This window comes from Doryrhamphus excisus, chromosome 17 (assembly GCF_030265055.1).
Source record: "Doryrhamphus excisus isolate RoL2022-K1 chromosome 17, RoL_Dexc_1.0, whole genome shotgun sequence".
Classification (NCBI taxonomy): domain Eukaryota; kingdom Metazoa; phylum Chordata; class Actinopteri; order Syngnathiformes; family Syngnathidae; genus Doryrhamphus; species Doryrhamphus excisus.
The window spans coordinates 2580845-2606162 of NC_080482.1; the positions used below are offsets into that span (position 1 = coordinate 2580845).

General features: G+C 38.4%; 3 protein-coding genes across 4 annotated transcripts; all 3 read right to left on the reverse strand.

Moving 5' to 3' along the window:
• Positions 1-987: 987 nt before the first annotated feature.
• Positions 988-8013, reverse strand: sult2st3 (sulfotransferase family 2, cytosolic sulfotransferase 3). Of its 2 annotated transcripts, none has more exons than XM_058053374.1 (6): positions 7572-8013; positions 5217-5425; positions 4654-4780; positions 4485-4579; positions 4224-4404; positions 988-1719 (listed from the first exon to the last, which is right to left on the reverse strand). In XM_058053374.1, exons 1-6 carry the CDS (start codon positions 7705-7707, stop codon positions 1580-1582), a joined length of 888 nt encoding a protein of 295 aa, XP_057909357.1. In that variant the 5' UTR covers positions 7708-8013; the 3' UTR covers positions 988-1579. The 2 variants fall into 2 exon arrangements, with proteins under 2 accessions (XP_057909357.1, XP_057909356.1); XM_058053373.1 differs by lacking the exon at positions 7572-8013 and adding an exon at positions 5719-6085 and having other exon boundaries at positions 991-1719.
• A 1222-nt stretch (positions 8014-9235) lies between these two features.
• On the reverse strand, positions 9236-13318 carry tmem147 (transmembrane protein 147). The gene is made up of 8 exons (XM_058053368.1): positions 13208-13318; positions 12772-12872; positions 12360-12429; positions 11909-11974; positions 11067-11203; positions 10865-10949; positions 10584-10705; positions 9236-9940 (listed from the first exon to the last, which is right to left on the reverse strand). The coding sequence occupies exons 2-8, from the start codon at positions 12846-12848 to the stop codon at positions 9820-9822; spliced, it is 678 nt and encodes a 225-aa protein (XP_057909351.1). The 5' UTR covers positions 12849-12872; positions 13208-13318; the 3' UTR covers positions 9236-9819.
• Positions 13319-13955: 637 nt separating this feature from the next.
• Positions 13956-22452, reverse strand: gapdhs (glyceraldehyde-3-phosphate dehydrogenase, spermatogenic). Its single transcript, XM_058053426.1, has 11 exons — positions 22348-22452; positions 17571-17630; positions 16945-17041; positions 16287-16393; positions 15569-15659; positions 15359-15477; positions 15192-15273; positions 14960-15111; positions 14720-14882; positions 14541-14638; positions 13956-14455 (listed from the first exon to the last, which is right to left on the reverse strand). The coding sequence occupies exons 2-11, from the start codon at positions 17597-17599 to the stop codon at positions 14386-14388; spliced, it is 1008 nt and encodes a 335-aa protein (XP_057909409.1). The 5' UTR covers positions 17600-17630; positions 22348-22452; the 3' UTR covers positions 13956-14385.
• Positions 22453-25318: the final 2866 nt, after the last annotated feature.

Here is a 25318-nt window from a genome sequence, read left to right on the forward strand (position 1 = left end):
ACATTTGCAAAAATATATGTTCCATGCACAATGGAGAAAAAACCCAAAGGGATTCTGGATCAGCTACAAATCTGTAAGCCCTCATTTGCATATAATCCAAATTACCACAACAATATTAGTTCTTTATTCTTTCCTCCATCTTTGGCCTGGCGTCCTGATTAAGCGTTGCTGAGGAATGACTTGTGATGTCAGCAAAAGTGATGTGGTAATAAATGTGACGTACATATATGCTGTCAGAAGCGCTACTCTGTGGACCCTAGGTAAGAATTCAGCGTTATGCAAAGCCACCACTGTAGACGGTCAAAGTTTGTCAGGCCCGACCTGGGCAGGGTCTCCAAGCTGTAGCTTGCCTTGTCTTATCAGTTCAAAAGAGTTGTGACAAAGTTTAAGATGATTTGAAGCTTTTTTTCCAACAACATTGCATCAACTTCATGACTTTGTTAGCAATGTTTTCACGGTTCTTTGTAACAAAGTTAACATGATTGTATTCTTATGTTCTAAAGCAGGGGTCGGGAACCTTTTTGGCTAAGAGAGCCATGAAGGCCAGATATTTTAAAATGTGTATCTGTGAGAGCCATATACATTTTTTTAAACATTGAATGCAATAAAATGTGTGCATTTTTATGTAAGACCAACAGTTTTAGATATAATGGGCTCTAATTACGTAGACCAGACACACTACCCCACGCCAATGGGGTGTGGCCAGCACACTTTTGTGAGCAGCGCAGTGTCCAACAATAAATCTAATACTTGTTGCCATTAATACAACTTCTGCTCCTGCTTGGTTTTGCACCATACTCCGTACACATATTTCATTCTTTTGGCCATCTTCGTCAGAAGGCTTGGTTCTGCAGCTTTAGCTAGGTGACTATTTGACTAAAGGAGGAAAGTTTATATTTACATGTTGACATCTCAATGACCGAGGTACACTACCGCATTACCCAGTAATAATCGAGTTTTGGTGTTTGACGTGGAAAATATCATCAGGAAAGATAGATATGGTCGGCCGTATTGCAGTAGAAAATAGATGGACGGATTAAAATGCATAAGAAAGTTGTTGATTTTGAATATTATTTTTAACAGTCATTTCCGTGATGTTTACTTTAAAATGTTAGCAAAAATACATTTTTATTGTGGTAAGAAACGCTTGAGAGCCAGATACAGTCATCAAAAGAGCCCTACCTGGCTCCCGAGCCATAGGTTCCCTACCTCTGCTCTAAAGAGTGACAGTGTGCTGCAGTTTTAGACAGTTTGCCATATTTATAATATGTTCACACACAAAAATAATGGTAAGTGGGCAGCATTTTAATTTCACATTTAATTCAGCAATGGTACAGTTAATGATTTGAAGTACAAAATCAGTCCCAGCATCTTCTAGAAGATCAACTACTGCTGGTGTAGTAATTAGGATGTATGAAAGTCTGGCTTTATAAACGACAAGATAACTAAAAAACACTGGAACACCAGCTAAAGAATCAAGAATCCCCAAAGGTGAAAGAACACAGACACGCCCAAGATCCCAGTGACAATTCTGGCCCACGATACTATGTCCAGCTCTGTGTGACATTTCAACTTATATTTACGTCTTTGCTCCAGTTTCTGTTCCATCCAGGATCCACGGCAGCGTGAACTTCTCTCCCTCCAGCTCCTTGGAAATGGCCGAGGACAAGTGGGCCACTTGATCAGCGCTAAAATGTTTTTTCCAGTCCCCGGCGACACCTAGAACACGGACAATATCAAATACAAAGAAAGAAAATGACAAGTGACAGCGGTCATGCAATTCATATGTAATGAATATTATCATATTTTCTGGACTATAAGTCGCTCAAGGCCAAAAATGCATGATTAGGTAGAAAAAAACATACATAAGTCGCATTTGACCAAAACAGACATTACGTCCTCTTGGAAGGCAAGTTCTAACAATAATAAAAGAATAGAGATAATAATTATATAATAATAATAATAATTCACATTATAACATAACAGCCAACCTATGAAAAAAAGTGTGACTTATAGTCTGGAAAATACAGTATATATTATATCATATTATTATTCATATTATAATATGATTCATAATTCATATTATAACAGCCAACCTATAAAAAAGTGAGACTTATAGTCCGGAAAAAACGGTATATATTATATCATATTATCATTCATATTATAATATGATTCATAATTCATATTATAACAGCCAACCTATAAAAAAGTGAGACTTATAGTCCGGAAAAAACGGTATATATTATATCATATTATTATTCATATTATAATATGATTCATAATTCATATTATAACAGCCCACCTATGAAAAAAGTGTGACTTATAGTCCAGAAAATACAGTATATATTATATCAAATTATTATTAATATTATAATATGATTCATAATTCATATAATAACAGCCAACCTATAAAAATGTGACTTATAGTCCGGAAAATACGGTATATATTATATCATATTATTATTCATATTATAATATGATTCATAATTCATATTATAACAGCCAACCTATAAAAAAGTGAGACTTATAGTCCGGAAAAAAATGTATATATTATATCATATTATCATTCATATTATAATATGATTCATAATTCACATTATAACAGCCCACCTATGAAAAAAGTGTGACTTATAGTCCGGAAAATACGGTATATATTATATCATATTATTATTCATATTATAATATGATTCATAATTCATATTATAACAGCCAACCTATAAAAAGTGTGACTTATAGTTCAGAAAATACGGTATATATGCTATCATATTATTATTCATATTATAATATGATTCATAATTCATATTATAAGAGCCAACCTATGAAAAAAAGTGTGACTTATAGTCCGGAAAATACGGTGTATATTATATCATATTATTATTATTCATATTATAATATGATTCATAATTCATATTATAACAGCCAACCTTTAAAACATGTGACTTATAGTCCGGAAAATACGGTATATATTATATAATATTATTATTCATATTAGAATATGATTCATAATTCATATTATAACAGCCAACCTATAAAAAAGTGAGACTTATAGTCCGGAAAATACGGTATATATTATATCATACTATCATTCATATTATAATATGATTCATAATTCACATTATAACAGCTAACCTATGAAAAAAGTGTGACTTATAGTCCGGAAAATACAGTATATATTATATCATATTATTATTCATATTATAATATGATTCATAATTCATATTATAACAGCCAACCTATAAAAAGTGTGACTTATAGTTCAGAAAATACGGTATATATGCTATCATATTATTATTCATATTATAATATGATTCATAATTCATATTATAAGAGCCAACCTATAAAAAAGTGAGACTTATAGTCCGGAAAATACGGTATATATTATATCATACTATCATTCATATTATAATATGATTCATAATTCATATTATAACAGCCAACCTATGAAAAAAGTGTGACTTATAGTCCAGAAAATACAGTATATATTATATCAAATTATTATTAATATTATAATATGATTCATAATTCATATTATAACAGCCAACCTATAAAAAGTGTGACTTATAGTTCAGAAAATACGGTTTATATTATATCATATTATTATTCATATTATAATATGATTCATAATTCATATTATAACAGCCCACCTATGAAAAAAAGTGTGACTTATAGTCCGGAAAATGCGGTGTATATTATATCATATTAGTATTCATATTATAATGATTCATAATTCATATTATAACAGCCCATCTATGAAAAAAGTGTGACTTATAGTCCGGAAAATACGGTATATATTATATCATATTATTATTATTCATATTATAATATGATTCATAATTCATATTATAACAGCCCACCTATAAAAAAAGTGTGACTTATGGTCCGGAAAATACGGTATATATTATATCATATTATTATTATTATTCATATTATAATATGATTCATAATTCACATTATAACAGCCAACCTATAAAAAAGTGAGACTTATAGTCCGGAAAAAATTGTATATATTATATCATATTATCATTCATATTATAATATGATTCATAATTCACATTATAACAGCTAACCTATGAAAAAAGTGTGACTTATAGTCCGGAAAATACGGTATATATTATATCATATTATTATTCATATTATAATATCAATATACCGTATTTGTACCGTAATTGCATTTATCTATGCGGCTTCTACTCCTTTTCCACTGTAGTTCATCACCATCTCACCTTTCCGAAGGAACGGAGACTTGTCCGTGTCCATGTAGTCCTTGGAGATCAAACTGAAGTTGGACATGTTGTTGGCCTGCATGGACCTGAAGGAACAATGATCCGCTATCTTCTGAATGACTTCTTCGCTCAGGTTCTTGCCCAGGAATTGTGAAATGCTCCATACGGCCGTACGAAGATCCTGCAAGAGATGATGGTGTCATGCGTACACGTGACACGTGACACGTGATACGCACGGTAATAATGCATGCTTTATTTTACCTGAACCATTTCCTCATACGTGATGAAAAGGATCCTGTCTCCTAAGTCTGCGTTCCTCCAGCTCTTCACGTGGTCCGTCCATTTGCCGAACAACACTGCAGACACACAACGGTTGGGCGTTTTCAGTAGACATTTTTCCAAAATGTCGGCATAATAACGGGACGTTGACCTCTGCCTTGCAGGAATTTCTCAATAAACTCATCCAAAGTTCCGGGGTCCTCAAGGAAAGTGGCCATCTGATGGAAGTAATACGACGACACGATGATATCCATTGGGTTCCTCATCACGTAGATCACCTAAAAAAAAGGGATCAAGTCAAATGCAGGATTCATTCATTCATTCATTTTCTACCGCTTTTTCCTCACGAGGGTCGCGGGGGTGCTGGAGCCTATCCCAGCTGTCTTCGGGCGTAAGGCGGGGTACACCCTGGACTGGACGCCAGCCAATCACAGGGCACATAAAGACAAACAACCATTCACACTCACATTCATACCTATGGACAATTTGGAGTCGCCGATTAACCTAGCATGTTTTTGGAATGTGGGAGGAAAACCGGAATACCCGGAGAAAACCCACGCATGCACGGGGAGAACATGCAAACTCCACACAGAGATGGCCGAGGGTGGAATTGAACCCTGGTCTCCAAGCTGTGAGGTCTGCGCGCTAACCACTCGACCGCCGTGCCGCCCCAAATGCAGGATGACGCAATAAAAACGGGAATTTGGAGTTAACCTTGGCGTTGGACGTGACGAAGGAAGGTGGCATGAACTGGAACGGGAAATGTGTGACCAGCCCTCTTGGGGACGGCAACTGGTCCACCACTTCTTTTAATCTCTTCTCCTCCAGCCAGGGAACCCTGTCCCAGTTGGGGATGGTGTGGATGGGTGTCAGGTCCCCGCCATTCAGTACCAGCGGGAGGATCTCTTGCATCCAGATTGTACCTACAGAGAAGAGCGTTATGGATAATTATATAACATATAGAATATTGAGTCTTATCATGTTTTTAGAATAACTTTTACTTCTACACATTATACTGCAAATGCACTTATTTCTTCATAAATTACACACATAACACATAATATACCACATAAACAATTTTCCACGTTATGATAATGGCAATACTTCTAAATTAGCACGGATTTCTCCTTTTGTGTGACATAAAACTGCACACCCCGATACTTGTTGAGTATTACGTAACACGCAGTTAGAAGATCCAATAAGCAAACTACCTGACCTGATTTTGGGTAAGTGACAGCAATGGCGTCGCTGTCTTTAAACGCCAAATCCTGTGCAAACGTCAGGCTTTCTTTGGAGTGCGTCTCTTTCGGCAACATGAGCCCATGATGCATTAAATAGAGATCTTCCGCAGACATGCTTCTTCAACAAAGTCCCTCAACCAACAGACAGGCGGGTCTGCTCTCTGTTGTTGCATTCACGTACATAGGAATATTTGAGAATTTTTTTTTTTCAAAAATACACTTTGAATACTTTTTATTTACTACCCAGCCCGTAAAGTACGAGTGGATGTCACCACTTGAGCAGATGTACCAAAAAGGACACATAAAATGACACTCACTTAGAAAAGGCAAATTTCGGAGGGTGCCTGAAGTAATCACAGCACTTCCCTACTTCCGGCACAAAATAGTGAAGGACGAGGGTTACTAATTCAACCACAAGAGGCACCCAACTCAATAAGTTGGTCTTTTTTTAATGTGAAGCGATCTACACTACAAAGTGATGTATTCTTAAGTAGAAAATGCAAATGAGCAAAACATATTTTTGATATTGTTGATCAATTAAGGCTATATAGGATTTCAAACATCAATCATAGGACAAAACAAAGCTGCTGTTACTGTTTCTGTTTCTCAACAGTTTTTGTGGACCCTGGTTTTTCTCTAGACGAGGGGGTCAAATTCATATCGGTTGTGAAAATTAATATGATTATGTGATTATTTAACAATACATAGCAACATTTATTGTACACCAATGTCCAGTGCCGTCATTAGGCCTATTTTAGGGAGGCTTCAGCCATTATAAAATGTTCTTAAGCCCCCCATAAATAATTTGAAATTTTTTAATTGATTAAAAAAAATCATTTATTTTTTTTTTTACAAAAAAACAAAAAAAATTCATTTATTTATTTATTTTTTACAAAAAAAATCAGACAAATTTTATATAGTAGGGCAAAAGCAGGCTAATACTAGCCTAATAATAATAATCAAAAGAATAATAATGATGATAGTAATAATAATAGGCTATTTAATAATATAATAATGATTATTATATAATTGATCACTGTCCAGCGGTTTTGCAGTGTAGATTGTGTGTACTTGTGTACATTTAATGGTGGCCTAAAACAATTGAGTATCTCTACTAAATCTGTCCAAAAGTGGGAAAGTTATATCCCGGTTCTTGTTCCTTATTTGTTTTTTTTTTATTTTTTGGAATGTCTACTACATTCATTCATATCCTGTGCATCTCCAGGGGGCCTAAGCCCCCAAGTCCTCAGAACCTAGAGTGACGCCCCTGCTAATGTCACACCAGGTTCAAAGTTGGGCAAAAGCGATTACTTTGCTCTTGATCTTCACTTCCAAGCTGATGAACCACGGCATTAGAAGTTATTTTGTCGTTTTAAAAAGTTGGAATAGTAACAACAAATACTGTAGATAGTGTGATTCTTTAAAAGTATATTATTCATTCATTTTCTACCGCTTTTCCTCACGAGGGTCGCGGGGGTGCTGGAGCCTATCCCAGCTGTCTTCGGGCGAGAGGCGGGGTGAAAGTATATTAATACTTTTAAAAATAACAACCATATTCAAACCAGTGGACTGAGTTTTGTTTTGAAATATTTGCAGAAATGTAGCATATATGTCTTTATGCACGTCACAAACTAAAATGCATTGAAATCAAGACTAACGCATTTGTAGAGTAAATAAATGTAAGATTACCGATTCCATGCGTACGAGCCACACTAGCGCAAACATCTGTCCTCTCACTACAAACGTCAGCATGCAATGTCATGTTAACTTCCCCACATGGTTCACAGTTAAGTTAAGCCGAGTCAAAGCATGTTAAAATAAACAGTACCTGATTTGGGGTACGTCACAGCAAATACATCCGTATCCTCTACGGAAAAATTCTGGGCATATTCCAAGCTCTCATGAGTGTGGGCTCCAGGAGGCAGGGGCAGGGACCGGTACTTTATGTATTTGGTCCAGGACATGCTGGCTGGAGTGCTGCCCGGGTATTAGTTAGTCCATGCTAAGTCCACGCCTTTGCGTGCTTTGAGGTAGAAATCATAAATAAACTCCTCACTGCGGCTTTCGGTACCACTATGAGGTACAACTGATGTGGTACTTCTATGTCGTATGTCTGACAGGATACATACATACATGAGGTATTGTTCATCTTTTAAGTGGACAGTGAGGATAACTTTGAATACTTTGGTTGTGATATAGGATAATGTTAAATTATGAAAGATAATCTCTTTCACCACCAGCACATTTTCTACGCTGCCCCTCAAGAGTCACGCTTGTCCAATTCTCGGTGGAATGTGCAAGGTCAGGACCCTCAGTGTTTTCTCAGCATCCGTTATTCCTGTACACAAAGCCAACAGTGTGTCAACACAGAGACGTGTGTATTAGCCAACAGCACAGCCTATTGAGGCCTCAGCAGAATGAGAGCTCTGTGGGCCTCTTGAGGTGAGACAACAGACAACGGATATTTTGTCAACATAAAGCAATGAACAAAAATGGCTTTTCCCAAATTCTTCCCGCAAAATTTGGAAGCATACAACTTTTCAAAATGTCTTTGTAATGATGAAGTAGTTTTGGTTTACAAACGTTCATCATAAGTTTAAATGTTGTAATAATTTGGGGCCCTATTTGATTTATTTGAATGGTTATTTCAAGAATGGGATAAAACTATTTATATATATATTATTCCATTTTCTTACACTTATCTGGAGGGTGGTCGTTTTTTTAATGTGAGGCGATCTACACTACATGTGATGCATTCTTAAGTAGAAAATGCAAATGAGCAAAATATATTGTAGATATTGTTGATCAATTAAGGCTATAGAGGATTTCAAACATCAATCATAGGACAAAACAAAGCTGCTGTTACTGTTTCTGTTTCTCAACAGTTTTTGGGGACCCTGTTTCTTCTCTAGACGAGGGGGTCAAATTCATATCAGTTGTGAAAATAAATATGATTATGTGATTATTTAACAATACATAGCAACATTTATTGTACACCAATGTCCAGTGGCGTCATTAGGCCTATTTTAGGGGGGGCTTCAGAACCCCTAAAATGTTCTTAAGCCCTCCTAAATTATTTGATATTTTTATTGATTTTTTAAAATTATTATATATATTTATTATTATAATAATTATTTTTTTTTTTTACAAAAAACTAAGAAAAAAAATCTCTGACAGATTTTATGGTTCTTTCAAGGATGGGATAAAACTATTTATATATTATTCCATTCCATTTTCTTACACTTATCTGGAGACATAATTCCTCCAGCCTGTCTTAGGTTTGCCTGTGCCCCCTTCTCTGAGTCCGGATGTGATCCGAATTTGTGGCAAGACTTAAACCAAATACTAAGTCAAGTCATGTTTGTGGAACCCGAGAGCTCTACTTCATCCTCAGCATACAATAATTTGTTCTTCAACACTGATTTAAATGAACAAATAATGAGGACAATGGAAAAGTGTCAGAAATTCATGAAGAAAATCTACAAAGAAGAATTGTAAATTTGTCGATATTTATTCATATTTTCAAACGTCATCTGAGAAAATGTTCAACAATCGAGCTACAGTACATGACAGAGGTGTAAAAGTGGCCTTTTAGCATACGGGAGATTGTTTGACATCTACTTTTCACGATTCTATGTTATTTTTTTAATCCTTTATCCATATATTTGCCCCGTATAGAGACATTGAACACACTGCTGGTCACAGAAATTACGGCGTGCGTTTCTCATGGAGATGTGTCTAATAAATAATCAAGAAAAGGTTAAGACTGATGTCTGAACCTAGTTGGTGTTTTAATTACATACAGGTCAAATTTTGTATTGAGCCATCAATGTATGCAAATATACTACTTTAAATGTTACATAACTTACTTTGTGATCATAATACAAAACTCACCTTTTCACATAAGATTGTGTTTAAAAAAAAAAAAAGACAATCCCGGATGCCTTCGGATGTCACTTCCATCCACCACAAGAGAATAATTTCCCTTTTCAGTCCGACATGAGCCACAGCCGTTGGCTCGGACTTAAGACCAGTTTATACAAACACTAATACGGCAAAGGGTGCTTGAAATGGATCTAGTTACTGTGCACCAGGGTGACAAAGAGAAAAAGTGAGCAAAGAGAAATGGCACCAGTGAGCACGGCTTTCACCAACAACACAGTCCAGCTGCCCAACAGGAAGGCATGGATGAACAACCTGCGGACAAAGCGGAATTAAACAACGTATTAATATGAATGCAGTTCAAACTAGAGGTTGCACAGGAAGCAATTTTCTATTTTTAGATACGATACGTTTAGGTGAGGCAGAGCCATAAGTATAACATTAAAGAAATATTTGTCCACTGATATATGGTGGCGTTTCCTTGTTCCTCAGTGCCATGCCATGTCTCCCTACTGTGTGTGATTGCGTGATTGTGTGTGTGATTGTGTGTGTATGTGTGTGGGTCTAGTATGGAGGGTGGGAAGGAGGGGCTTTCTTTTGTTTCTTTGTTTTTTCCTTTTAATTGTGGTAATTGTTTTCATTCTTTAAAGCACTTTGTGTTGCGTGTCTTTGCAGGAAAAGTGCTATACAAATAAAGTTGATTTGATGTGTTATAAAATGTATTTTCTGTAGTATTCCAATCCATTTTACAAATTTCTGAATAGGTACTGTACATTTCTCTATCAATTACAGAGCAGAAATCAGAGGTGTAGCACCAGCATGTCGCCATTCTAATGTTTTCAGAAATGCTTTCTGAAACCATGTCATTAATGTTCGCCAGAAGGGATTTTGGGTGTAAATCTGACTCCTCAAAGCTATGACCTCACCGCATGCCACTGGTGCACAAGCGTGTACTTACTCCATTAGGAAGGACTTGTAGACACAAAGTGCCAGCAGCACAGTAACAGGAAGCCTGAAGCTCTTAGGAAGGTCGTAGCGTGTGAACATCCACACTACTGCTGCCATGGCGATATAATGGACCTGTACACACACACGCAGAGGAGGAAGATTTAAAAATTCAAAACAACAATCAGATTGTATAATTGCAAAAGTACATTCCAACATCAATATTTGTAATGATATATAAAATAATGACATATATGAGAAGGAAAGGTGACTAAAATGATGATGAACACTCACCAGACTAATGTTGGAGTCAAAGCTCATTTGGATGTATTTCCAGTCAAATTCGATCCCCCTAGCGCCGACCCACAGAGGAAGACACCTGAAGAAACACAAGCAGAGAGGTTATATGAGATGTCTGGCAAGATGGTTGCCATTGGTGTTTGTTTTGGTGGCACCAAGTCAAGACGAGCCCAGGGAAAAAGGGGCAACCTCGTACCTTGACATGATGAGTTCTGCTGTTGCCCAGCCCATGGCGGCCACCATGATTTTGTACTCTCCTTTACCAGCGTTACGCGACATGACCAGATGGAGGCCCAGCAGGTCTGCAAGGTCCACTGTTGCTTTCATGAATTCCTGACAGAAAGACAGACATGTTTATGCGTATTATATATGGCCGAGCGGCAACTTTACAAGCATTGGTGGAAGTCAGTTACTAATGCTCCATGACGATGTATTGAAAGATAAATGGTTAGGTAGGTGTCTTGCTTATTTACTAATGGTATCGTGGTGACCATAACTCGGCTTCATAACACCTCATACGTACAAGGAATCTGTGCTGACTATTGAGGACGTATATTTACAGAGTAGGACTGTGCATTAAAAGTGAAAGACGTGTTTTTTGTGTCATTTTTGGTAATTAAATGCAAGCGGACAACAAAGGTGAGGTGTGGGTGGAGCATCAACTCCGATTCTGAAAGCTGCATAAACACGTCCACAATGGAGCCCAACTCCTGACCAGCATGTAGCGGCATAGGCATAATGTACTATTAAAAAAAACTACAATATTGATACTACTAACTAATAAAAAGAAACATTTGCCTTTAAATATGTGGATAATTTGATTTCAAGCCGTACTGTAAATAAGACAAAGTAGCATTTCGAGAAATGCTGCAAACGTTTGAGAGACAATGCATATTGTCTGCAAGAAAACGCATGCCGCAAACACCAATTCTGCTACTTTACAGAGTGAAGGATGGCATATTAAAAAAAAATACTGCGTTATATTATATTCTTCTTTTCTTTTGCTTCCTGCTCAAGTCCGGCTGCTTCAACACTCACCCCTACAAAATCATAAACACCAGCTCCTCCTTCCCAGGTGGGGAAAAAAGTAGCAAGGAACAGCATCTGGCAAACACAATGGTAGAGTATTAGATATAAGGCAGCATTTCCAAATGTTCACTTTAAGGGATTATTATGTAAGCCATTTTTAATGGTATACACCTGTTATGACAGAAATACATGTACCAAAATGTGACTCTGTAAAAGTATTTCTTTCTGTTATATTATAATATTCCACTCTATTATGTATAACAAATCGGAAAGACAATAATGCATGTACACCTGCATTTCACTTCAACCTCAAATGTAACTTAAAACAACAATCAGCACATGTGTGATGATATCCTGCCAAAAGTATTATTTCTGTATTATCCTCAACTCAGTTTTAACTGACATACAAGACTAATACTAACAGACTATTACAAGAATGCAAGACAAAAAGCTGACTCACTTTGCAGAGCTGGACAAACAGGTATGTGGCGCCAGCCTGGACACATCTCCAGAAGGCATTGTACTCGGAACTAACAATTGGGGACACAAACAAACACATCATAGGATGCACAACACGGTGAAAGGAATGCATGAAAACATATTAGAAGAAACATGTTGAAATAATGCCTAAAAATGTATGTTTAAATAGTACCATGAGCAACAATACAACGTGCAAAGAAGATTAACACGGCTCTGGTTGTACTAAGCTGATTATTAGGCCTTTTATTATCACGATAGGAGCACATAACTTAAATGTGATACAGCAATAGTAACAAATACAATACAAATGTTAGAATATAGGAAGGTCACGTCATAACTATATAGGTATATAGGTAACTGTATATAGGTTTCAAAGTCAAAATGACACTTACAGTCCACTGCACTTGTAGGTGATAAAATAAGGGAAATACGCCAAAGCAAAGCAATTTCCAAAGTGAAACAGGGTCATGGCTGGTGACGAATTCAAGTCCCCCTGTAAAAAGAGATAGGAACATTAAAATATTTACTGCATAAAGCATTTACGCGCAAGGAAAACCACCACTTTTCGAACATTCAATTCCGTGTCTTATGACAAGTTGGAATTAGTATGAAACCTACACAAAAAGCTAATAACCCAGTATTATAAAGGTTTGTATCGTAATGACCCGATTGTGAGTGAACATAGCGGTGGCTCCATGACATCGTTAGACACTAATGCCCATTTGGTAAAAATGTTTCTCCTTGCAAAGATGATTCTCAAAGCATTTCTTATCAATTTAACATACAACTATAACGGTAGTAGATATATATTTTCACGACGTCACTTACAACACGATTTATTAAGAAGCAGAGCGTCGAGTAACGACGAATGCCAACCGGAAGTGATCGGGGTACCACGACGAAATCCTACCGACTGTGTACCGTAAGACTTGTGACAGGTTCCGCAGCAATCTGAATGCCAGCGATAGTCTGCATTTTATGTTTGATAGCATCAGCGCTTCGCAGAATTGTTGTATAAAGGAGTATTTTGGAAGGTCTCCTATATAAAACTGAGGTGCAACATTTTTAGGTTTCTTTGGTACAGCTGCCATTTTATCCGGGGTTGTTGGCAGTTTATGTAATAAACAATAGGGGGCGCCAAACCAACCTTAGTGTCCCCAGTCGTCAATAGGGATTTTTTAAAGCAAACGATCACGGGAACATAATTCTGATAATGCAAGCAATGGTCATTCTGGCCAAGTAGACTGCGCTGTTCTTAAAGGATGTTTTTGGATTTTATCGTAATTCATTTTATGGTTGGTTTTACTTTGGTACTGTGGTATCCATAGTCCACAGTTACATGCATATTACTGCAAAGTAGGCTACTTTATTTTGTTCACTTGGCATTTAACAATAGTCGCCTGCTAAGAACATCATCATTTATTGGCCTTGGTTTTCTGTGATAGCCTATGAACTTAAATAATTTATGTAAAATAATATTGCTTAATATTTTTAAACAAAGTGATCATTTGCGTGTAATGAAGTGTCACAGTGTCAAAGCGTATAAGCGTACAATTAAACAGGACAAGTAGACGGATTGAAGGTTTTCAAGTTTTATTTTTTGACTCATTACTCTTTAGAGGTTTTACAGTCACTCTGCCTCTTATGTTCCTCCTTCCACTGGTGATTAAGCCTTTGAAACACACCAACATAGAGATGGGTACAGCAGTTAACCATAGTACTGAGCCAAAACGACACAACTACAGTGGCGTTGGGAGGTGAAGAGGGCAGGGGCACACAGACACAAATACTGTCAACAACCGATCATCTCATCATGAAAGAAAAGGACAAGATTAACTCAGAACACTTAACACAGTTTCTGCTGCCAACGTGTACAGTAGTAGAGCTAATGGGCTGTGAAACTAAGACAGGGCTATGCTGGGTTCCATGTGTAAAAGAGAAAGGAGGGGATGAAATATGGGTGGGGCGTGGTCCCTTTACGGACTTCCTCTCAGCACAGGAAGTGTCTACTCCTTGGAGTTCATGTACAGCAGCAGGTCAGCAACACGGTGGCTGTAGCCAAACTCATTGTCATACCTGGAAGAGGAGAAGAAGTGAGAAATGATCCAAATGCTTTTTTAGGACAATCTTTGTTTAAATCCAAAACAAACAAAAAACCAACCAGGAAATGAGCTTCACAAAGTTGTCATTGAGGGAGATGCCAGCACCAGCATCGAAGATGGAAGAGTGGCAGTCGCCAATGAAGTCAGAGGACACCACCTGAAAAACAATGCAAGCGGTTCAGTTTCTGATAATCACATTTAAATACACGATTTCAAACATTGATTGTATTTGTGTCACCTGATCCTCGGTGTAACCAAGGATTCCCTTCAGGGGCCCGTGAGCGGCCTTCTTAACAGCTTCCTTAATGGTAGCGTAAGATGCGGGTTTTGACAGGCGACATGTCAGGTCTACCACAGACACATCAGCCACCGGCACCCTGAAGGCCATGCCTGTCAGCTTACTGGAGACAAATACATAATTCATTAGCCCGCCTCAATTATCAATGTATAAAAATAGTGTTTTTCTTCATGTCCTCACCCATTAAGCTCAGGGATGACTTTGCCCACAGCCTTGGCGGCACCAGTGGAGGCTGGAATGATGTTCTGGTGGGCCCCACGGCCGTCACGCCAGGCCTTGGCGCTGGGACCATCCACTGTCTTCTGGGTGGCTGTGTAGGCATGGACTGTAGTCTACGATGACAAACATTATTTCCCTTTCAGCGCCATTATTCAGTTGTGCTTGTTGTTGGAGCTTTCTTACTGTAACTTACCATGAGAGCCTCCTCAATGCCAAAGTTATCATGGATGACTTTGGCCAGGGGGGCCAGGCAGTTGGTGGTGCAGGAGGCATTGCTGTTAATGGAAGCACAGACATGGTCACTGAAGAGCAGATGATCGATTGAGTCACATCACTTGAAAATAATGAAACCATAATTACCTGACAATGGGCATGGAGGAGGGATCATATTTGTCCTCATTAACGCCCATGACAAACATCGGGGCATCGGGTGAGGGTGCTGACACAACCACGCGTTGAGCTCCGCCACTGAGGTGAGACTATGGCGGACCAGGAGGGAACGGGCACACGTTAGAGACTTGACAAGCTGTAGCCAATGTGTCTGCATATACTGGAGGTGTATTTACATACAGAAGCCTTCTCCACACTGAGGAAGACGCCAGTGGACTCCACAACGTATTTTGCACCAACATTGCCCCAGGGGATCTCAGCTGGCTTCATGCTGTCAAAAACATGCAAATCGAAGCAAATGTTACTCATGTTTTGCCTAAATGAACTAAAATACAAATAAAAGTAATTAAGAAGCTGCAATAAAATTGTTAATGTATTATTCTACATTGGTCACTAGGTGTCAGTCATTGTTTGGTGAGACAAGCACCAGACTTGATTGCAGGAACAACAGACTTTTATTGCAGGCTTGAATTACATTAGGACATGCACAATTAGTGCTGGGAATCTAAAGGTACCTCACGATACGATGTGATACATGGCTTGCGATAATGATAATATCTCGATATTTTACTAGTATGAAACTAAATCTAATTATAATGATATATTTAATAGATTTTTTTTGTGTTCTGGACTTTGGAGGGCATGCCTCAGGTTAAAATCTCCACTGGTAAGCATCATCGGTATTCGTCAGGAAGGGCATCCGGAATATAAAGCGGTCAAGCCAAAAATCAGTATGCAGATCAAAAAGATCCGCTGTGGTGACCCCGTAATCAGGGAACAAGCCGAAAGAAAAAAATAAAATATTTGTAGTCTTCAGCTGGGATAGGCTCCAGCTTGTTGTTGTGTATGTTGTATGTTGCAAGTATGTTGTCCCGGAATTCGTATCTATGTTACTCACCACTGGAAAACCTCAATGGGTTTGCCATCGACGACGAGCTTGCCATCCTCCTGGGACACTTCACCATGGTAACGGCCATGGGTGGAGTCATACTTGAACATGTAGACCTAGAGGTGCGACGTGGACACACAACCTTTCAACTAAATGACGAGCAAACCAACAAGTAGTACAGTACTGTACATAGGATTCTGTTATAGCAAAACAACAAGTAGTAGAATATTGTACATAGGATTCTGTTATAGCAAAACAACAAGTAGTACAGTAATGTACATACAATTCTGTTATAGCCATTTAGGACAGTCATTCATTTTCACCCACTTGTTCTGTTCAGTGTCGCAGGTGAGCTGGAGCCTACCCCAGCTGACTGAGTGAGGGCAGGACAGTGGGTACTATGCCGATTTGACAGTCCTGTTCATTTCTATTGTCCTTGTTATATACTGGACTTATTCAATTACAAAGCACATTTAACAACAACCACACACATTCACACCTATGGGCAATTTAGAATCTTCAATTAATTACCTCTGACGTGCATGTTTTTGAATTAACTAGAGTAAACCCACAAGATTTGATCTCAGAACATCCTGTTCTGCCGTGATGCAGACATCCAATGTGTTTCCATAAACACTTTAAGTATCCAAGTATAGCGTTTTCTCACCATGTACTGCAGGTCAATGAAGGGGTCATTGATGGCCACAACGTTAATGCCTTTCTGAAGGCAGGCCCTCAACACGAGGCGGCCAATACGACCAAAGCTACAGAGAGAGAAAGAGAGAGATTTTTCATTGTTACATTTTTATATTCCATAATTTTTACAATTCAAATTCTTTAAAACCACTATGAAGTGTGGCCTTTTTGTGACTCAATAAAATGGCAGTTGATTAAATGCAAAGTTCCTTGTATTTATTGATGCAATACGACATTGGACAATATTCCCTGATAGGATGTAGCTTGGCTAACTTTTAGTTAACTTTTTAGTTTAGTTAGTTTAATTTTTAGGCAGGTTAGTGTTTGTGAGGAGATGCCGAAATATTTCCCCACACAGTGGTTCCTTCTCCTCACAATGATAGCATTCCTATAACATGAATGACATTCCTCAATTTACAGTGCTGGAGTCATAAAAAACACATGCGGCCCATACACATATGGAAAATATTATTCACAGAATTAATTAATGCAACCTGAAGAAATTGTAATTATTGTATAACCCTGACATTTTTGCATATTCTAATGTTTGACTATGAATAATCGCATCCTGTTGCTAAAGATGTATTTCAAACTCACCCATTGATTCCAACAGACAGGTCTGCCATGTTTTCTGCTTCTTGGGGGAGGCTGAGTTAACTGTAAAGAAGAGAAAAGCCAGCATTAAAAACATATTTAAAGACACATTACCTTAGTGCTGATTTCAGTTTAGACCAATAAAGTTATTGGCATTATTAGTGTGTGTGCGTATGTCTGAACATACACACACAATACATGAAAGCAAATGAAAGAGATCCCTTCTGATATGGATTACAAAGTGGTTTAGCGCACACCAAGCTTGAATAAAAACATAAATATTGAAGTAGATGCAGTTTGTCAACATTTAGGTACAAGCAATGTAAGTATAGGTATTTAACTACATAAAATGCTGTACTGTATTTTTTGTGCAGTGATGGAAAAGTACAACCTTTGACAGTGACTGTACTACAGGCAAGAGGTATTATATCATGCATGTACATGTTTAGAAAACAATGGTGAGGATCAGACAGGGAGGGAGACCTGCTGTGAGAAGATCAGCTCAGGCATGGCGGTTGGCATGAGTTCAGCTATTTGAGCTTCTATTTGACCCGTCTGCTCCGCCATTCCACAACCCTCATCTTGTCCTACTCCTGTTTCTGAAACACTGGACTCGAGCACGGGTTCACCTGGACAACAGGTTTTGTGGCAAGTGAGATGGCTGTAGGTTGTCCTTGAAACTGATTGGATGTCATTTTAAACTGCTATAATCTCCTTAACTGTGTGACCTGCGTGTGCGGTTGCATGTGTGGAAAGGTTGTCAACTTGGTGAAATCCACTTTAAGGACGTTTCAAATAGACAATGAAGAGTACATTTGTTTCTAGTATGTTTTTTCTATAATTTAAACTAAAGTAAAGTCCCATTTGTCACCTCGTACTGTGTTGCTGCTCCGTAACAAAAGAAGCTAGAGAAGCTATAGCCCAGTGTGGCTGGCTATCACCTTTTGTATGTTTACTAAACTCAGCGATCAACCTCCCTTGTCTTGAAGTTTCCTTCCTCTCCGGCCCCTCCTAGGCTTTGTCAATACTCTGCACTCCATTTTCATGGAGCACAGTCCCTGGGCCATGCAGCTTTTCCAACAAAATGGCTGCTCTGCTTATAAATGTTATCCTTTTGGATTCGAGAATCAAAGAGGACTACTTGAAGTAGACGGATAGCAGAGTCTCTACTGAATGTGGCTTCCGACAATGTGGCTTAGTGTTGTGTTGTAAGATAAATAACCTGCATTCATGTGGAAGAATTGTGGGTCAATGTGAGTGTTGTATTTGTACGTTTACTCTTTGACACAATTGTTGTATTTTTCATCTTATATTACTGCTAATCATCACAGTAAAGAAGTAAAACCTTATCACTGTGATTAACATTAAAAAGTAGTATTGTAGTGGTATTACAGCTTGATAAAAGCTACCTTATGTAATGCAAGTTAAGTTGAATTATCGGATGTTACTAATGGCACTTGCCTTCAGACCTGGCATTCAGCACACAATCACACACAAACCTCCCAGCACACAGAGGCAGCATTGTGCCCGGCCAACCAGTCAAGTCTAATGTGGGGAACAGCAGCTTGCAATCTGCTGACACTCATTTAAATGTAGAGTAGAAAGCTCAACAAGGGTTCCACTAACGGCGTGACTGTGGTCACAATATCAGTGTTGTGAAAATGTTAACATGAGCGCGTCAACACAAAGACTTGGTGAAGTTGTACTTTAAAACCGCACACCAGGATCAGAGAAGACAAGCAATGTCTGAATCACATTTAAAAAGCCATGCCCCTTTTCATTGAACCCCTGAACTAGCTTATTAACCAAAAGAGACTAATAACAGATACAGTGCAGTGCATTACTGGTAGCCAGTGAAGTTTTTAGGCCTATTTTAGGGGGGCTTCAGTCCCCCTAAAATGTTCTCAAGCCCCCCTAAATAATTTTATATATTTTTTTATTATTACTATTATTATTTTTTGCATTTTTTTATTGATATTTTTTTTACAAAAAAAAAAACTCTGACAAATTTTATATAACAGGGCAAAAGTAGGCCAATAAGCAAGCAAATAAGCAGGCTAATACTAGCCTACTACTATAACTAGTAGTAGTAGTAATAATCAGAAGAAGAATAATGATTATAGTAATAATAACAGGCTAATTAATAATATAATAAGGATTATTATATAATTGATCATTGTCAACTGGACAGAATGATTGCATAGCAGCGGTTTTGCAGTATAGATTGTGTGTACTTGTGTACATTTAATGGTGGCCTAAAACAATTGAGTATCTCTACTAAATCTGTCCAAAAGTGAGAAAGTTATATCCCCGTTTTTGTTCATTATTTGTTTTTTGGATTTTTTTTTTTTTTCATGCTCTCGCTTTGTACGGTAGGAACGAGAGATTCATTCGTTTTACTACATTTGCCAACAAGATCATGCTTTTTGAGGATGGTGTTAGCATGTATGTTTTCCAGTAGTCATCACTTTTTTCAGACTAAACAAGTTGGCCAAAAGTCTGCGTAACAAGTCAAGTTTCTGATTTTTTCCTCCACCTGCTTGCTCTGGTGAGCACTCAACATTCATAACGTTATCGTGTTTTAAGTTTTAAGCCTTCTTGGTCCCACACCCACCTCTCTTCCCAACCACCCAGCGAATGGTTAAAACTGCCCGCCCTCCCTCCATCAGCCTATTTGTTCGTTTTTACCATTCTTAGCCGTCCACCTCATTATGCTCTGCCCTCCCTCTGAGCTCCGACCCATTTTCTTCACAGAAAGCATTGCGGTGGTGGGGTTGCAGGAGGGGAGGGGCACCGTTGCTGGGAAAAAAAACACACTTGCAAACAATACTGAATCTACACTGTAGTTGTAGTACAAAACAACCAAGTATAGTCCTTTGCTGGCACTCTTTATTGGCCACAATTCCTTTTTTTAGAACAAAAAAATGTACTTTAAGTTTTGCCACGCCCACAACCTCGCTTTGCCCTGCCCTCAGTTTCTCTTGCCTATTCAAACTTTCATTGTACTGTCTATGCCTCAGCCACTCCTTCCATCCCACAGTACTGTTACGCTGCAGTTGGCTGATTGGCTGCAGGAACAGGAGGAACATCCAATCAGGGAACCCTTTCACTTGTAGGCCGCCTCCTTGTGAATCCGAATTTTGCAGCAAACAAACAAAAAATACCTAAAACTAATTATACGGCGTCCCACAACATTCATTCGTCTTACTGCCCTTTGACAGTTTCACCAAGACCACCTCGCTACCGCATTCTTGTGCAGCGCCGTCACACCACCGGACACGCACACACAAGTTGCACACTCAGCAGGCTTTATTTCCTGAGGACAAAAGCACACAAACAACACGTCTGCTCTTTGAATAAGACTTCATGAGTGATATGTGTCACCTAGAGGATTAAATAGCAGAGGCAGGTCATGTGATGGCTCTGCAGCGGAAGTGGAGGTAAGCGGTGTGTCAGAAGCACCCCCCCCCAGGTGCGTTGGAATGGTACGTTCAGCTTTCAGAGCCGCATAAACATGTGCAAACACAGTGCTTTACCATGTTTTTATTTATTTTTTAATATGTTTTTTTTAAGCAAATCTAACATGTTTCACAAATCATCACTAGGTCTGAAAATCTGGTTAGACACACAGAATTGAAGACTTAATAAGACTTAATTGAAGACATAATATTTATCATCTAGAACATGTACTATGGAACCCCTAAGCACTTGATCCAAGATAGCAAAATAAATATTGGCAGCGACGTCATCGCAGCAGCTGTAGGCCTGCATTGACCTTCTGCAGCTGGAGAAATGACCTTGATCTCTCAGCTAAAGGTCATCACTTCTTCCATGGATGTTGGTTGTATTTCTTAACGGATTCATTATAAAGCACAACTTAAAACAGAAAAATAGACATGTTGTATATTACTCACAACACCGGGTTGCTTCATAAAACACACAGGATTGCTAAGCATCTCTTATTTCATCACGTCCTAGCTTAGCATCTCTTATTTCTTCACGTCCTAGCTTCCATGCACAATGAACCAACTGCGCCAGACATTACATTACACTATGAAAAGACACAGTCATTCCACAATAATATCGCCATATATGTACATCACAATAAGACTGGATTGCATGCTATCCCTGCACCTTCTAATGCGCGCGAATTGCCTTTGAGAAAGACGTTGAGTGAAGTTACGTAACACGGCCATATTACTTCCGCAAAGATGCAGCAAAGGGGAGCCGCCAATGTCACGTTACCAGCTCAGCAAGGTTGCTCCAGCAACAGATAAAAACATCCGCGCGGTTTCACATTTTCTGTTCCTGGGGCTAATTTCCAAAACGATTCGTGTGAAATTACAAATGCAACCCGAATGATGCAACAGTGTTTGAATTACACAACCAGCCCGGCGCCATGACTGCATCTCCTCCCATCACAAGGCTTATCCTCCATTCCTGAGAGAAGATAGGCCTGTATCCGTATGTCTATGCCTGTATCCTCTAGAAGAGGCTCTTTAACGTTTTTAATGATGCCCACTCGGTATATTGAACATTTTAATCAGCTATTTATTTGTAAAAATGTAAAATTCTGGCTTCCGCGAGGCAAAATAGGACACCGATGATCATGTCATGTCGTCGTGTCAAATTCCTAACGTACATACAATCAGCTTTACAGCGTCCGTGACGACACTTTAAAATGACGTCACAAGTGTGAACGAGTCCTTTTTGAACGAATCTGTCGGATATCATCAGTTGCGTGCGGGTTAATGGTGGCTAAAGCAGGCTAAAGGCTTACCTCACGGTTGATGCTTCTTCAGTCTGAGTGCGCAGCCCACTGCGCCGCCTTCCGCTTTTATACATGACACGTGCCTCGCGCAGCCGGGTTTCCTTGGTGACGTGACGTCATGCCATCCCTGACTGCTCGCGTCCATTGCGAACTGGGCGCCGGACACGACCGCTCTTTGCTGCCTGTCATAGTAACTATCATGTTCTAGCAAGTGGTTATAACATGGTAGTAATATATATATACGTATTAATGGTTAATTAACTGGTTATAACTGCTCTACACATCCCGTTTGAGCAAGGCTACGTGCAGCAGGATGTGTACAACATGGGGAATCCCTGTAGTGTACTGCCGTTGATCATTGGAGCAACATCCTCTTGTCTAAATATGTCGTTACACATCTAGCTAGCTTTTGGATATGCGTCCCAAGTTTGTACACCACCAAAGAAGGTTACGTCATATTTGCAGATGTATTATTCGATCTATGCATCGTAACCTAATCCACATCACACAATTAAATGTACTGTACTAAACTGTATAATATTTTGAGTGCCTACATCATGTATCCGGAAATAGTTTTAAACCTCTCTATTGTTCAATTGTTCGTACAAAACTTCCTTTTTGTGCTCAGATGGTAACCAGTTCATTGACTATACGTGAATGCCATTATGACACAGCACAACGAAAATATTAAACAATGGCGACATCCTGTGGACAAACATGGCAAATGCCGAAAAGTAGTTAAACCGGATGTAGACGCCGTCTACACACGTGCAACACTGACTGTGTTTCCGGTAGGGATTGCGGAGTGACAATGCTATGAATAAAAGCTTGCCTTCAATGGAAAAGAAAGTTTCCTTCCTTCCTGAACAGATATTCTCTGTTTTCCTTCAGACACGTAAAATTAAAACTTAATATAATAATACATGTATTTAATAGTACATTGTAATAGTACGCCCACCCCTCCGGGTGGCAACCACTCCCTATCTATCGTTCCGGGGTGAATTGTGTCCCAGCAACCTAGCATTACACAGTTAGTATTTGTATCAGTAGTATTAGTATTATCCAAATATTAGCATTATTGGAAGTACAAAGTATTTTACTGAATAAATTTAGTACTGTACATTGGTTTCTTATGGTTAAATATGATAAAATTATAATACGTGAAATGAGTGTGCAACATACACATGCAGTTTTGTCTTAATGCAACAGAGAGCGCTCTTGTCTTGAACACAATGTGAGAATAGTTCACTCTCACGTTCATTTATATGATGCAGCTTAACAGCATTAAAAAAAAAAACTGTATGTAGAATATGTAAACAATCTGCACAAATATTTTATTGAGTTACTGCTGCAGGATACACAATTATAGTATATTTATCTATAAGAAGAGTACTGCACACATTTTTGAACACTTCCTGTACGTCTGCACAGTCTATGACACATATGAGCCCAAAGTAGGCAAATAAAACTATACACTGCAAATAATAATGAACTAGAGGAGCAAACACCCTAAGCAATAAATATTGAACATCCATCACCGCCGACTGTTACCACTCTGTGGTTATACAAATAATAATATCACTATGTAGACATTTTATGAAGGAAAAAAATACCCACTGCTGTCTCTGACATGATGCCCATACTTCCAATACTTCCAAGTAGACTTTCCAATTATAACGCGAATAGCCTACTTTCCACTGATATCTGTATTTTATTTCTTCCTCTTCCACACACACCACATAATGTCTTCTTGGAAGCTGCTAAGGAACAACATAGTATTTATTGATATTTAAGCTTCCTTTTGTAAACTGTCAGCTGAAATGAGCCACTAACCAAATGACAGATCTTTCATATTCATCTCCCACCACTACTTAACAGGAAATTTCGGTCTGAGCCGAGGTGTGGGGGGTGCACATATGTGAACATATTAGAATTTGGGGTTTCCCTCATCCACAACACTGGAAAAACAAACCATTTGTCATTATACCGCCAACTATTATAATTAATTCCATATGCTACGCCAATGTCAGACATTTAAAAGTCGTCTCATTAAGCTTTATTTTCACGTTTACATAACTGTATTAATTACACACATCTAAATGATATGCAGGATCGTTTTTCTTCACAGCCTGAATTCTACAAGCTCAAACAGTTGATCACGCCGAGCCCCCGGGTAGCCTTAAAACAACCCTTTGACCACCCCAGGCAAAGTGGCGACCCTCACTGATAATATTTTCATAGGCTGAGAATTCTAAGCGTTTAAAGTGGTACTAAACGCAACGTTTCTCTCTGACTAGGATCTGCTTACCATCATTCAACCACAATGTCTGGTAAAAGGGCTCGGGGGCCGGGATTTAAAGCATTCATCATGGCAATTATTTTTTATGAAAGAATGAAAGGGTAAATATAAAGAAAGATGGAAGTCATTGTGTCTGTCAAGATGGTGAATTTCTATAAATAAAGTTTCTTTTTGCATGAGGATTTTTTTATTTTTTTTTTTTACTGTGTGTTTTGGACCGGCAGGCCATGTCCGTGTCGGAGAAGCGAATCATCTCTCCCTTTCCGTACGTCTAACTTGAAGATTCTACTCAGGACAGAGTGAGCCGTTCAGGAAATCCTGGAAATCCTGCGCCTGTATAATGGGAGGCATGAAAAAAGCCTTTAAAAGGAGAATCTCAGATTGGAGTGAAAAATACCACAATACATATACTGGAATAATATCTGAATTCTGTAAAGAAAGAAAAAATATTGAACAAAATCAAGCAAAAGTGCATGAAAGAAATAGGACGTGTGTGTTTCACCAAATGTTTCAAGTGTAAATCACGTATGAAGACATGATGATTAAGCTAGAATTCACCTGGGTCTTACTGAATTATTTATAAATAAATCACGGGACACTTAAAAGCAACAATATGGGCAAAAATGTGTGATTATTATTATATGTGATTATTAAAACATTTTCCTATGTGCTACTTACTAT

Coding starts and splice junctions, on each gene's coding strand:
- sult2st3 (XM_058053373.1), bottom strand. CDS start 5,857: ATGTCTGCGGAAGATCTCTATTTAATGCATCATGGGCTCATGTTGCCG. Junction 4,781..5,216: donor TCGTCACGTCCAACGCCAAG/GTTAACTCCAAA, acceptor CCTTTTTTTTAG/GTGATCTACGTGATGAGGAA. Junction 4,580..4,653: donor GAAATTCCTGCAAGGCAGAG/GTCAACGTCCCG, acceptor GTGTGTCTGCAG/TGTTGTTCGGCAAATGGACG.
- tmem147 (XM_058053368.1), bottom strand. CDS start 12,848: ATGACCCTGTTTCACTTTGGAAATTGCTTTGCTTTGGCGTATTTCCCT. Junction 11,975..12,359: donor TGTTTGTCCAGCTCTGCAAA/GTGAGTCAGCTT, acceptor TGTGTTTGCCAG/ATGCTGTTCCTTGCTACTTT. Junction 10,706..10,864: donor TTGACTCCAACATTAGTCTG/GTGAGTGTTCAT, acceptor GTGTGTGTACAG/GTCCATTATATCGCCATGGC.
- gapdhs (XM_058053426.1), bottom strand. CDS start 17,599: ATGGCAGACCTGTCTGTTGGAATCAATGG. Junction 17,042..17,570: donor CTGTCTGTTGGAATCAATGG/GTGAGTTTGAAA, acceptor CTCTCTCTGTAG/CTTTGGTCGTATTGGCCGCC. Junction 15,112..15,191: donor GCATTGAGGAGGCTCTCATG/GTAAGTTACAGT, acceptor TTGTCATCGTAG/ACTACAGTCCATGCCTACAC.